The sequence below is a fragment of the Prionailurus viverrinus genome, chromosome B2, assembly GCF_022837055.1.
Source record: "Prionailurus viverrinus isolate Anna chromosome B2, UM_Priviv_1.0, whole genome shotgun sequence".
NCBI lineage: Eukaryota > Metazoa > Chordata > Mammalia > Carnivora > Felidae > Prionailurus > Prionailurus viverrinus.
This window is the reverse complement of record NC_062565.1, coordinates 97,004,685-97,019,942: the sequence shown is the minus strand read 5'-3', so window position 1 is coordinate 97,019,942 and position 15,258 is coordinate 97,004,685. Positions and strand designations below refer to the sequence as shown.

Sequence of the window (15,258 nt, the reverse complement as noted above, 5' to 3'; positions counted from 1 at the left end):
GGCTTCCTGTCTTACATTTAGGGTTTTATCATTTTGAATTTATTATTGTGTATGGTATAAGAAAGTGGATCAGGTTCATTCTTCTGCATGTCACTGTACAATTTTGCCAACAATTTTCCTGAAGAGACTGTCTTTATTCCATTGGATATTCTTTCCTGCTTTGTCAGAGATTAGTTGGCCATACATCTGTGGGTCCATTTCTGGGTTCTCTATTCTGTTCCATTCACTTAAGTGTCTGTTAGGCATCCAACTCTTGATCCCAACTCAAGTCATGATCTCATGGTTCGTGAGATTGATCCCTACGTCTGACTCTGCACTGACAGCACAGAGTCTGCCTGGGATTCTCTCTGTCCTTCTCACTCTGTGCTCCTCCCCAGCTCACACACATGCATGTGTGCACTCTCTCTCTCTCTCAAAAATAAATAAACATTTTTTAAAATGTGTCTTTAAAGGGGCGCCTGGGTGGCGCAGTCGGTTAAGCGTCCGACTTCAGCCAGGTCACGATCTCGCGGTCCGTGAGTTCGAGCCCCGCGTCGGGCTCTGGGCTGATGGCTCAGAGCCTGGAGCCTGTTTCTGATTCTGTGTCTCCCTCTCTCTCTGCCCCTCCCCCGTTCATGCTCTGTCTCTCTCTGTCCCAAAAATAAATAAACGTTGAAAAAAAAAAATTTAAAAAAAAATGTGTCTTTAAAAACTGTTCTAAATGACAGTGTAAACCTTTGTTGTTGTTGTTTTTAATCTTTATTTTGAGAGAGAGAGAGACAGAACATGAGCAGGGGAGGGGAGAGAGAGACACACACACACACACAGAATCTGAAGGAGGCTCCAGGCTCTGAGCTGTCAGCACAGAGCCCAACATGGGGCTCAAACCCACCAATGCTGAGATCATGACCTGAGCCAAAGTCGGATGCTTAACCGACTGAGCCACCAAGGTGCCCCAAGCATTTGTTATTTCTAAATGGAATATTAGTCATTTATTGTATTATTTTCTGCACTTTTCTGTGTTTTCTTAATCCTCTCAAAAAGAAGGAAAGCAAGGAGGGAAGGAGGAAGAAAAAGGAAAAAAAAATAGAGTAAGAAAGAAAGAGAAGACTCCATTGGTTTTTTTTTAATCTCCCTTGCCTATGTAGTGAAACATAATTGACCCTTCTGTTTTGACACCAACTTAAAAGTGTAAAAAATTTAAAAGACTTCACATTAATATAAAGAACAATTTCTAATAATTAAAACTATTTATCAGCAAACCTGGCTCCTGTGAGGTAGTTATCACTCATCCATCCCTGAAAGGGGTGATTGAGGTTAATTGACCTCTGGGGTCACTTTGATGCTATGAACCTGACTTTTTAGTTTATATCATCCTTCCCTTTTGAAAGGAGGAATGAGAATAATCCCTTATACCTTTATAAAATTGATTGCTAATTAAAGAATTATTCATTTAACAAATATTTGTAGCCAGCCTAGAGAAATAGGATAGTGTAATTTACAGTGTAGTGAGGGAGAGAGGGAGCAGGAAGATAGATGGCTAAAGAAATAATTACAGGATAGTACAATAAATGATAGCTATGTTCAAAGACTTTCAAGCACAGGAGGAGTTAACTCTGGAAAGTATGGGAAAACATCACAGAAGTGACACGTGAGCCAAGTCTTAAAAGTTCCTTATACAGAAATCTATTTATCACTCACCCTATGACAGCAAAAGTTGTATGGCAAAGAATAAAAAAAGTCGTATGGCACAACTACACAGTGGACCTCTATAGAAATGTTAAATAGAACAAGGAGATTCTATTTAAAAAGAAAAAAAAAAAAAGAACAAGGAGATTCTCTGTTTGTAGATGATGTAGAACTATCTACAAGAGATAAGTGAATAAAACCAGAGTGTAGATGTATGAACATAAACTCTTTACCATCTTTTGTGGTGTAGTTTTCATTAACCATATCTTTCAGGAAGCTATCTGGCTGCATAGAACAGGACTCTAACAACAGTAGGTTAAAAGAGTGCAGTGTTTATCTCAGCTAACAAGAAGTCTAGAGGCGGGCACATCAGAGCTGGTATAACTCTCAAAGAAGTAAGTTATTAGGGACTCAGACTTCTCCGTTCTTCCTGCCCTACTCTCCTGAGGTTGGGGGCCCTCTTTAGGATCCTTAAGTCTCTTCTGCACTCCCAGGTAGCTGTGCCATCTTCCAGACAGAAAGAAGGGGTAAACCCAGATTGCCAAAGATGCAAACCAGCTGAATCTGTCCCCTAACATCAGGAACTCAGGAGATTTCTCAGAAATCCTACCTAGTAGGTTTCTGCTTACATTCTTTGGCCAGATGGTGCTACATGATTACTACTAGCCTCAAGACATCTAGGAGAGGTATTTTTAAGTGAGTACATTGTCACTTTATATATAATCAAACATATATTGGTAGTAAGGAACATAAGAATGGAAAGGTAACTAGCAATGTCTTCCATCCTTACGTCTAAAACTAGGATGCTAAAAAATTTGGAGAAATGTTGGGACAAAATGGATCAAAACAGATGGAGTTGTTTAATATAACTGAAAGAAAGTGATTTGGTGGAAATTTTTGTAGAAACATTGATTAATCCTCAGTTTCATTCAATGTGGTAATTACTTCCCTACTCTGATTATTTAACATAAGTGGTATTCATTTGTGACTCTTTTCCAATCAAGATTTAGCATGAAAAATACCCAAGAGTACTAAAATATATGTACATAAAATGGCATGAAGACTTTTATTTAAGATAATTTTTAAAATCCAGTACATTGAAAGTTTACTAGATTGCTTTGGGTGGCTAAAACAGGAAGAAGATAATGAGAAGAAAAATTTCCCAAATTCTTTCATACTGTCACTTCTCTGCTGTACACTAAATTATACTCTTGCATAATGTGATCTAGAGTTGTTTATCTGATGATAAAATCTTAGAAATTGAGAGCACAGTACCAGATAGTGGAATTGCAGGACAGATTTAAAAGATGACAGATCATTTCATTTCTATTTTTTGTAGGAAAGTAGTGTTAGTAATATTTTTGTCTCTTTGTAACTGTTAACTGCCAGTCTAGGTAATTATTTACTTTCAAGCCCTGAATCTTAGGATTTGGGAACTGGAAAGAATTGTTTCTCTTTCAGTGATGAGAAGACCCAGGTCCTAAGAGTTTAAGGAATTTGCCCCTGAACTGTGTGATGTTACCGACAGAAGTAGCACTGTTACCCAGATTCCTGACTGGGCTACATCACTTGATAAATGGTTCTGATCAAATGAGTTGGAAACAACTTGATTACTTTTCCCAGTTATTATCAACAAAAAGAGTCAAATCCATTTATAATATACTCTCTCGTAGAAAATTCTCTTCCGTAGTGCTTAGAACTAGGGATGAAAATTGGACACGTTTTGGTGGGCATATACCAATGTTGGTAACATTGGTAACTTTGGCCTTTTTTCCCCCCTCATTTACTATTCATTATGTAAATAAACATTTTAAATTATCGCTGGTCATTATGACAAGGTGGCTCTGAGTTCCAACTTTGTCCTTTACAAACTGGATGTTCTTGATCAAGTATTTGACCTCCCCAGACCTGCTGTAATTAGAATCACAAGTAGATAATATAAATGAAAGTTCTTTGTAAATTGTGGTTATTGTACAAATTATGGCTTTTCACTTTTACTATTGCAATGTTTTTGTTGATTCTGACCATGTGGCATTTAAAGATTGCTATTTATTTAATGAATGCTGCTTTATGATAAGCAGTGTCTTTATTAAAAGCTCATAATCACTTAGTTTCATCCTCAGGGTAATTCAGAACACCTACAAGTTTTTGCATGCCTGCTTATTACGTTCTTTCATAAGCTGACTGAATGAGACAGCTGCCCAGTGCTTAACCTTTCCTGACTTAATATACTTGCCCACAGTCCCATTGTGCAATTTTTGTGAAATATGACAATATGGATTTTTACAGTGATTGGTATTGTAAACTGGAGAACAGGATAAAAATACATTTTTCTTTCAGTTACTTTTTTAGAACATAATTTTAAATGTTTGTTTGTTTTTAAATGTTTTCTGTTAACTTCTCAGTAGACCTCTAAGCTTCCATCACTGGTGATTTTCTTTGGGATGTAATGAGGTTTTCATTGAAACCACAAATTTATTCTTTCTTTAGAAGCTGCTTAACTCACTGGTTCATTTTCTCCTACTCCCCAATTGGTAATCAAGTGCAGAATGTCCACTGGGTCATTTTTACAAATACTGTTTTTTAACAAAGGAAATTAAAAATGTGATTTTTTTTTTTTGTAGATGCCTAGTTGTCTGGCTCCTTTATTTTATATAATTGTGTCTTTATGTAATTATTGTATCATAGTTGTTAATCTAGTACCGTTTATTGTGTATTTATTTGTCTCCATATCTTAAGGTTGTCCTAAGTCAAATGCTTAAATTTGACCTTTAGGTCAAGCCCTTTTGTTACATTTCCCTTGGATCTTTGTAATAGCTTCTTTCCCCCCACCCCCCATCTCTGTACTTTCATTATCTACTTTTTCATATTCTTCTACATATCACCTTCAGAATATTTTTCCTAAATCATTTTTTAAAAATGTATCATCCCTACTTCTCAAAAGCACTGCGTGTATAACAAAGTACAGACCCTTTATCCTAATGTAACCTAGTCACTTATGCATATAGACCCTATACTCTGGCCAAACTCACCTCCTCACCCTCTGGTCACATTTTCTCCTCTTGCCTTCACCAAGCCTTGATTTCTCTTCTCCCTTATTCTAGGATTCCTAATCACTGTCTTTTCTCTACCCTTTATCTCCAGCTATAGAAATCATACCTATCACCCATGGCCCAGCACAAATGTACCTTATTCAGAGAAAATTGTTTATATTTTTAAATACTTTTTCTTATACTTTATACTTATTTTCTAAGTTTTCTCAAATTTGAATGAAATGCCCTATTTATTTATTCATTTATTTATATATTATTTTTATTCTCAAGTTAACATACAGTGTAGTCTTGACTTCAGGAGTAGAACCCAATGATTCATCTCTTACATATAACACCCAGTGCTCATCCTGCAAAGTGTCCTCCTTTATGCCTGTTGCCCAATTAACCCATACCCCTCACTCCACCCCCACCCCCATCAACCCTCAGTTTGTTCTCCGTATTTAAGAATCTCTTACGGTTTGCTTCCCTCTCTGTTTTTTTATTTTTCCTTCCCTTCCCCTATGTTCATCTGTTAATTTTCTCAAATTCCACGTGTGAATGAAATCATGTGATACATCTTTCTCTGACTGACGTATTTCACTTAGCAGAATATCCTCCAGTTCCATGTACGTTGCTAAAAATGGCAAGATTTCATTTTCTTTTTCATCGCTGGGTAATATTCCATTACATGTGCACACGCACCACATCGTAATCCATTTATCAGTTCATAAATATTTGGGCTCTTTCCATAATTTGGTTGTTGTTGATAGCACTACTCTAAACATTGGGGTGCATGTGCCCCTTCGAATTAGCATTTTGGTATCCTTTGGATAAATTTCTAGTAATGCAATTGCTGGATTGTAGGGTAGGGTTTTTGTTGTTGTTGTTGTTGTTGTTGTTTGTTTTTTTTAGGGTGGTTCTATTTTTAATTTTTTGAGGAACCTCCATACTGTTTTCTAGAGTGGCTGCACTGGTTTGCATTTCTACCAACAGTGCAATAGGGTTCCCCTTCTCCACATCCTCGCCAACATCTGTTGTTTCCTAAGTTGTTAATTTTAGCCTTTCTGATCGGTGTGAGGTGGTATCTCATTGTGTTTTGATTTGTGTTTCCCTGATGATGAACAATATTGAGCATCCTTTCATGTGTCTGTTAGCAATCTGGATGTCTTCTTTGGAAAAGTGTCTATTCATGTCTTCTCATTTCTTCACTGGATTATTTGTTTTTCAGGTGTTGAGTTTGGTAAGTTCTTTATAGATTTTTGATACTAATCCTTTATTCTATATGTCATTTCCAAATATCTTCTCCCATTCTGTCAGTTACCTTTTAGTTTTGTTGATTGTTTCCTTTTCTGTGCAGAAGCTTTTTGTCTTGATGAGGTCCCAGTAGTTCGTTTTTGCTTTTCTTTCCATGGCTTTCAAAGATATGTCGAGTAAGAATCTTTCAACTGGCATATCTAGGAAGCAGCCTAGGTATAGTGGAAACAGGTTGAACTTTGAAGTCTCTATCAGTTATATGTTGTTACATAACAAACTGCCCCAAAAGTTGGTGACTTAAAACTGTAACCATTTTATTTTTCATAGTTCTGTAGGTTGGCTGAACTCATCGTCTGCTGGTTTCTCCTGGGTTTATTTATGTGGCTGCATTTGCCTGGTAGGTCAACTGGAGGGTGGGCATGGTTAGGAAAGGTAGGCCTCTCTCCATGTTGTCTTTCATTCTTAAGGAGGCTAGACTAGGTTTCTTCACAAGTAGTCTTGGGATAGCATACCGAGAGGGTAAGCCCCGGTGCAAAACACTTACAAGACCTTTGGATTTTATCCTGCATTTGCTGGTTTTCTATTGGCCAAACAAGTCATATAATCAACTCAGAGTTAATCAAGGAGGATATGTGACATGGATGTCAGGAGGTATGATTCATTGGTGGACATTGGTATAACCATCTGCCACAGTCCACCTTCAGGTCCCCATGATCCACATTCCTTCCTTATGCAAAATATACTTACCACCTCCCTAAGCCCCAAGTCTCGTGTATTTCATGGCATCGAGCTCAAGGTCCGTGATCTCATAATCTCGTAAGTTTCATTAGGTCCAGATGTGGATGTGGCTCCAGGGGTGCAGCTCCTCAGTCCAAGGAACTAAAAGGATAAGTTACTACCCCTACCATTACTACACATCCAGTTTGGAATAGTGAGTCAGGAACAAGACAACCACAATAGTCACTTCCATTAATGGGGTGCTTGGGTGGCTCAGTCGGTTGAGTGTCTGACTTTGGCTCAGGTCATGATCTCACAGTCTGTGAGTTCAAGCCCCGCGTTGGGCTCTGTGCTGACAGTTCGGAGCCTGGAGCCTGCTTCGGATTCTGTGTCTCCCTGTCTCTCTGCCCCTCCCCGGCTCATGCTCCATTTCTCTCTCTCTGTCAAAAATAAATAAACATTAAAAAAATTTTTTTTAAAAGAGGGAGAATTGGGAAGCACATAACAATCATTTGCCCATAGTAATTCTGAAATCCAGCTGGGCACCTATTATCAGGACCTCCTACTCTAGAAGTAAAGAATATTTTTTGACTAGGGCCCAGACTGTTTCCTGGGAGAGATTCCCCAACCATTGTACTCCAGAATCCTTTGCCCTCCAAACTATTTTCTGTGGAAATTTTCAGAAAGAAATGATTTAGAGATAGCTATACTTGTGGTAAAATAGCATAACATATAGACTTGTCAAATTACTATGTTATACACCTGAAACTAATGTAACGCTATGTGTCAACTTTACTTCCAATTAAAAAAGACAAGATGGGGGGCCTGGGTGGTTCAGTCAGTTAAGTGTCTGACTCTTGATTTCAGCTCAGGTCATGATCTCATGGTTCATGAGATTGAGCCCCATGTCAGGCTCTGGGCTGACAATGGGGAGACTGCTTGGGATTCTCTCTCACTGTCTCTGCCCCTCTCCCACTAGTGTACTCGTGCACTCACACACAGTCTCTCAAATAAACATTAAAAAAAAAAAAAAGATGACTCATACTTGTATTTGAGTAGCTGTCTCAGCCTGATTGCTTGTCCATGGAAAGTTGGTTTAGAAGCTCCTTTTTTTCTTTTTTCTTTTTCCTTTCTTCCTTTTGAACTGTCAACTGTCACTTGAGTTGAAGCTCATACAACTCCCTCAAAAGCTTTTTGGGATTTCTGTGAATGTCATTAACGTTCATTCCGTACCCTAAAAGGCATATCCATAGTTCTTTTTTGAGGTAGACATGTCTACTTTAGGTTGAGTATAGGCTCCTATGGGACAATACCCTTAAAATTCTTAGAGACCTTTTGTCTAGCCAAAGGGGTCAATCAGGCAGCAACTTAAATTTGTTAGGTCTTTAGAAAAGGTCTTATAGCTGTAGTTTTGATTTGATTTTTTTTCCTAATACCATTTCTTTCTTTGAAGTCTTTGTTTCTGAAGAGACTGGAAATGTGAAGGTTCTCTTTTCAACCTAGCAAGTCTTTTCTCCTTCACAGGTCCTCTAAACTGCTTCCAAACTCACAATTCTCCCTTTAGCTCATCTCTCTTGTACCTTGTACCTTGTACACAGCTGAAATAATCCAGATGACATTTCATCATTCTGCCTGGTAATCCTCTTATCCAGATACATAATTTTATTATACGTTTTCTATTTTTCAAGTTACCATAGGCAATAGTTTTGCCAGTTGTTTCACTCCCTTCTAACATAACATGTCCCTTCTCAGTCTCCAGTAACAATTTCTTCACTGCCTTTCTAGCTTCTACTAAGAATTTGCTGTCTCTTTAGCTTTCACATTTAGAACCCACCATTCAGACTCAAAGCCACTGACACATATTTTAGGCTTTTGTTGAACAGCACGCCATCCCACATATACTAGTTTCTGTATCAGATATCTGTTGCTGCATAGCAAACTACCCTATAATTTACTAATTTGAAATAGTCATTTTATTGCACATTCTGTGGATTGACCAGATGGTTCTTCTACCTAGGGTCACTCATGTGACTGCTTTGGACGAGTCTTAATACAGAAGCATTTTTTAGGCTTGCTTGTGTCATGTTTGCTAAGGCCTTTTGCTAAGGCCAAACCCAGAGTTAGTGTGGATGGGACAACACAGGGGCATGGAAGCCAAGAGGTGTGATTCACATGAGATGTTTGTAACAGATTCCAACAGATTTCGAGCTCTACATTACTGTGTGCCTTTGGGAAAATCATTTAACGGTGTGCAGCAATTTTCTCACCTGTAAAAAGGAATTAGTAATACCTATCATAGGATGGTTGTGAAATTTAAATATATTAGTAATTTTTTTATGATTTTAAAATAATGCTTTTGTTATTAGAGAAAATGTCCAAACTATAGAAAAGTATTAAAAAAGAAACATTTCTTGAGATCCCATCTGATACAGTACTATACTGTACTGTAAGGCCCTCGAGGGCCTTCTCTATTTTCTTTACTACTGTAGATATATATCTTGGCTTTGTATTCTGAAATGTAAGGTCTTTGAAGGAAAAGAACTATGGATATATTCATCTCTGTAAATCCCATAGCTTTGCATTAGGGTTAAAAAAGATAATGTGTAGAAGTGCTTGGCTTAATGCTTGACACAGGTTATGTTCCCCCCTTAAATTGGAGTTTCATTAGATCCTAGTAAGGATTTTTAGATATCCTAAAATTACAGAGGTGGGAAAGGTATGCTGAGAACAGATCATCTAAATGGATCTCTGGAGGGTGGCCTCCACTGCCCAGCTTCTCTCTGAGGAATCCTGGTTATTCATGGCATGGAGGGTGAGGAATGTTCCAGGGAAGGAACATGTCGAGATCTGCTTATAGGGGTGCCTGGGTGGCTCAGTTGGTTAAGTGTCCAATTCTTGATCTCGGCTCAGGTCATGATCTCATAGTTCCTGAGTTCAAGCCCCATGTCAGGCTCTGTGCTGACAGCTCAGAGCCTGGAGCCTGGGTTGGAGTCTGTGTATTCCTCTCTCTCTGACCTTCCCCCACTCATGTTCTGTCTCTCTCTCTCTCAAAAATAAGTAAATACTGAAAAAAAAAAAATCTGAGTATAGATGCCAGAGTGATCAGTAGAGAGGCCTCTATTAAAAACTCCATTAAAAAAGAATAATCTAAAAAAGAGAGAGAGAGACTAGCCATTGAAATATTTTATTGTTAAAAACTGAAGTCTGACATTACCGATATGATGGTTTTCTTGACACTCAGACAAGTCTTACTTTCACATTTTAGTCAAAGAAGTTTGGCAGAGATCACAGAACTTATCCACACTGCTCTCCTCGTACATCGTGGGATAGTAAATTTAAGTGAATTGCAATCCTCTGATGGACCACTGAAAGACATGCAATTTGGAAATAAAATAGCTATCCTGAGTGGAGACTTTCTTCTAGCAAATGCCTGCAACGGACTAGCTCTGCTACAGAACACCAAGGTAATACCGGGCAGGGTTTGCTTATGTCTGGGTGACTTTTAGGTGGCTCTTGGTTGACTGCTGGAGCTGTGGAGGTCTGTATGCCCTGCTGCCCCAGCCCCCCACGTGTGGATGCTCAGTAAAATTGGGATGATGGTGGTGGTAATGTCCACATCAGGTAAAACACAAATGCCAAGAAAGAGTTTTAAAATTAACTTCTTTTTCTGCTGGTTGTAATTAATTATTTGTTAACTATATCAGTATGGTTAAATAACACAAAGTATGTCTATAAACAAATATTACCTATTATCTCACTACCCAGAGACAACCACTGTTAGTTAATATTGTGATGTATTTCCTCTCAGGCTTTTTGTTTGTTTGCTTACTCCTACCTTCATGTTGTAACATAGGTGAGAACTAACATTATAAGGTTTTTTTAATCCTGCCTATTTTTTCCTGCTTCATATTATGATGTGGGCACATTCCCATGTTATTAACACTTTTCACAAACTTGTTAAGGGTTGCGTAATATTCAGTTATTTATTTATTTGTTGGTTTATTTTTGTGAGACAGAGACTGAGCATGAATGGGGAAAGGGCAGAGAGAGAGGGAGACACAGAATCTGAAGCAGGCTCCAGGCTCTGAGCTGTCAGCACAGAGCTCGACACAGGGCTCGAACTCACGAACTGCAAAATCATGATCTGAGCCAAAGTCGGATGCTTAACTGACTGAACCACTCAGGCGCCCCAATATTCAGTTATTTAGATGTAATATCACTTCTTTAACAAATTTCTCATTTTTGGAATTTAATTTTGTTAAGATAAATACCTAAAAATGGTTCAAAGGGCTTAAACATTTTTAGCGTATGGCAAGCTGCTTTCTAGAAAGATTATAGAGTTATTCCTTATATATGAATTTGAATCAGGTTTAGCTGTAAAATAACAGTGGCCTAAACAAGACAGAATCACTCTTTCTCGTGTAAAAACATCCAGGACTAAACAGTCCAGGATTGAGTCTACAAAGTCAAGAACCTGGGCTTTTTCTGTCTTACTCCTCTGCCATCCCTGTCTTACTACTTTATTTATGGCCCCAAATAGCTGTCATCATGTTCTCACTCCGGTCAATAGGAAGGGAGGAGGAGGAAGGACAGAGAAGGACAGGTCTCCTTCTCCTAAAGATCAAATGAGGGTCCATCCTGGTTTGCTAAGGACAGTGTCAGTATATGTCTGCTGTCCCAGAATCCCATCTGACTTAACATTTGTCCTGGAATTTTTTTTAACAGAGGACGATTAATAATTACATTAGAATGAGCCAGGATGGGTTTCATAGATGTCTACTTTATACTTCCAACCTCCGCCTCAGTTTTTGTCTCATCTAAGCTAATAGTATGTGAGAACCGTGTACAGTGGAGAGTGTTCTCATGGTAAGGTGATATTAAATCTGGAGGACAAGCAGAAATAACTTTCCAGACACCTCCCAATCAAGGATAGCACACAAGGCAGCTGGTGGTACAACGAAGTGTCCTGAATGTCGAGGTTAACAGTTAACTTCTCCCTGTATCAGGTGTGGAAGTTTTTGGCACTGCTGGCCCAGCAGTGGGCCACTTGATGTATCAGCCAACTGCACTGCGGCCCATGTATGGCCTTTGAGAGTCACCAAGTCACCAGTCCAAAAGCTCAGTGGGAAGCAGAGTAAGGTGGAAGTTAGGTGTCTGTGAGTTACGTATGGAAAATCAAGGCTGATCAGGGGAGGCGGTAGAGAGTAGACTGAGCACCCTTGCTTGTGCGGTGTTAACCTGTAACTGTTTGATTGTTTGGCAACGCTTTGTTTTTTGCAGTGAACCCTTCTGGCAACAATAAGCTAAAAACTATATATTTCTTTTTTTTTTTTTTAAGTATTAAGATAGTTGGTAAGGAATGTGTAATTCTCATAAAATGTTGGCATTTACTATCCACTGTGGAGGCCATTTTGTTATCACTGACCGCATGAAAACAAGAAGTATCAAATATGCTGAAAAAGTATCAGGATCTATTTCCAAAGTTAGCAGTTACTTTAAGAAGATTTCCTAAGGATGAGGGTTTCACACATGCCACTGCAGAAGGTATATACACATACCTCGCTGTGAAGCCTAACTTTTGTTTAGACAGATGTCTGTTTTTCTAAATTAATTTCACTCATTTTCGACTATGGGTTTTGTGGGGTTTTTTAAATTTATTTATTTTGAGAGAGACAAAGAACAAGCAGGGGAAGGACAGAGAGAAAGAGAGAATCACAAGCAGGCTCCACGCTATCAACACATAGCCCGATACAGGGCTTGAACTCGTGAACCATGAGATCATGACCTGAGCCGAAATCAAGAGTCAGACACTTAACTGACTGAGACACCCAGGCACCCTTCGACTACAAGTTTTTATGTGCACATAGGGATAAGGGAAGCGATAACTTTATATTTCTTGGCCCCATTGGCCAAAGAAAAACTTTGCAAACAGTTAAATAATTCCAGTTTTAGTTGACTGTCATCAGGTACTTCAAATAATTGAATCATTTTAGTTAATTCAAAAAATGTTTTATTTTTTTCATCCATTCATGGAATCAAGGTAAAGCTTCTGAAAGTATATTCTACCAGAGATTAAGCCATTATGAGTGAGATCCGAAATTCAGCTTGAAGTACAACATGGAAGATAAAATTACTAGTTTATAATAATAATACAAGTACACATTTTGCTGAGGTACACACAGTGTTGTGGTAAAAACAAGGTTCTTACTACATTGAGATTCCTGTGGAGTACTTGGAACTGGTTGTGGCATACCCGTAACTCATAATTGCATCCAAACAAGTGTCCACATTCTACTAATTGCAATAGATGGAATTGTTATAAATATTTACGAGTATTTTTATGTTCAAGTCTTTGAACTACATGATTTTGGGGATTTTGGTGTTGAGTACAAAACATAGTTCAGCACTGCAGTATGTTCCTTCTGTCTTTGTTGCCTGTCATTCATCAGATTTTCAAAATCTTTATGCCCAACAATGGTATTGAACTTTTTTATAAATTTTGATGACATCTTGTTCAGAATCCATTGGAAGTCTGAAATCGAGGGTTCAACAAATAGAACACAAAATGAAACTTTTAGGGAATTATAATGAATTCCCTAAACAATCAAGGAATTACAGTTAATGAAAATCCCGTTGGATTTTTTCTTTGCAAAAGCAAGGAAGGAGCACAACAAAATAAATAGTAAGAACTCAAATGCTACCCAAGATTAAAATTTTAAATTATGTAATTGTGATTTGGAATATCTCACCTTGCAGGAAGAATCCTTTGGTAGTGCGCCTATTTTGAATAAATTATACACACACATGAATGAAATGAAATTGAGAAGGCCTAGATTTTGTAGCATCTAATTTTAGCAAAGCATTCAAAAGAATCGTAGAGACAATTTATTTGACAAGCTTTGTCTTATAAAAATATTTGTCAAAAGAAGGTACTCTGAAGGAAGCAAAAAGACAGTACCTTGAAAATATTTGGGCTAGAATAGTTACACTTTACAATATTTAAAAAATCAGAATTGAGGGGCACCTGGGTGGCAGGCTCAGTTGGGTAACCATCCAACTCTTGATCTCAGCTCAGGTTTTGATCTGAGGGTCATGAGTTCAAGCCCTGTGTTGGGCTCTGCACTGGGCATGAAGCCCACTTAAAAAAAATTAGGGGGCGCCTGGGTGGCTCACTAGGTTAAGTGTCCGACTTCAGCTCAGGTCATGACCTCACGGTTCTTGAGTTTGAGCCCCGCGACAGGCTCTGTGCTGACGGCTCAGAGCCTGGATCCTGCTGTGGATTCTGTGTCTCCCTCTCTCTACCCCTTGCCCACTCATACTCTCTCTCTCTCTTTCTCTTTCTCTCTCTCTCTCTCTCTCTCAAAAATAAATAAGCATTTAAAAATTGTTTTAAAAAATTAGAATTGAGTTTCTGTTCCATTTTGGAAATTTGCTTAGAGCTTACCAGGTAACTCAGAACTGGTAGAATGAGCATTTTCTCAATTAAAAATATTATGGTCTACCAATAAAACCAAATGAAGATATCAATAATTTCATATTAGTCATAAACTGCAACTGTGAAGAATATTGCTGGCAGTTTTATTTTTAAATGTCATATTTTCTTTGTAATTTTTTTTTTTGTGAGAGAGAAAAGGAGCAAATGAGCAAGGGCAGAGAGAGAGGGGGAGGGAGGGAGGGAGGGAGAGAGAGAGAGAGAGAGAGAGACAAGTGGGGCTCATCCAAAGTGAGGCTTATGTTCACCTGAAGTTGGGGCTCGTGTTCACCCGATGCAGGACCCAAACTCATGAACCATGAGATCGTGACCTGAGCCGAAGTCAGATGCTTAACTGACTGAGCCACCTAGGTGCCCCTAAATGCTGTATGTTTAAAAGCACATTCTTCAGGGACATCTGGCTGGCTCAGTCAGTAGAGGCATGTGACTGTTGATCTCGGGGTTGTAGGTTCGAGCCCTTCATTGGGTGTAGAGATTTCTTTAAAATAAAATCTTTAAAAAAAAATAAGATAAAAGCACATTCTTCAGAAAAATGCCAGTTACACAAGATTAGCAATGAATTAGAGTATGTGAATATTTACCAAGAATAATTATTTTGCTGGTTATTTTTTAATACTCGGATGATCAACATAAAGTTCTTTTTTATTTTGTTGCAATGTACATGGATATATTTTTCTTTCTTTTTAAATTTCATTTTTGAAAATAGTTTTTGAGTAGAACTTGTTAACAAGTCCACCAACATAATAAAATCATTTATTAGTTAATAACTACGTGTTTCGGGGCACCTGAGTGCCTCAGCCTATTAAGCACAGGGCTCCGTGCTGATGGCACAGAGCCTGCTCAGGCGTCTTCCTGCCCCCTCACTGCCCCTGCCCAACTAATGCATGTGTGCTCACTCACTCTCTCTCTCTCAAAATAAATAAACTTTAAAAAATAAATACATGTTTCAAAAAGTGTAAAATTTTAATTTTTTAGCACTCACTTTTACTCTCAAGTGTCCCAGTTTGGTTGATAAATTTTATAGTATCACCACTTTACAGACATTTCTCAGAGGTTGCTCAAGATCATTCTGCTTACTTACTGGCCAGAATTGAA

At 38.3% G+C, this 15,258-nt stretch overlaps 1 protein-coding gene across 2 annotated transcripts in view; it reads left to right on the top strand.

The window, feature by feature from the left end:
- Positions 1-15,258, top strand: part of PDSS2 (decaprenyl diphosphate synthase subunit 2) — a 261,793-nt gene that overhangs the window by 148,215 nt on the left and 98,320 nt on the right. For both annotated transcript variants that reach the window (XM_047859026.1, XM_047859027.1), the window contains exon 3: positions 9,937-10,135. In XM_047859026.1, coding sequence (XP_047714982.1) covers positions 9,937-10,135 — 199 coding nt within the window. The remainder of the gene's footprint in view (positions 1-9,936; positions 10,136-15,258) is intronic.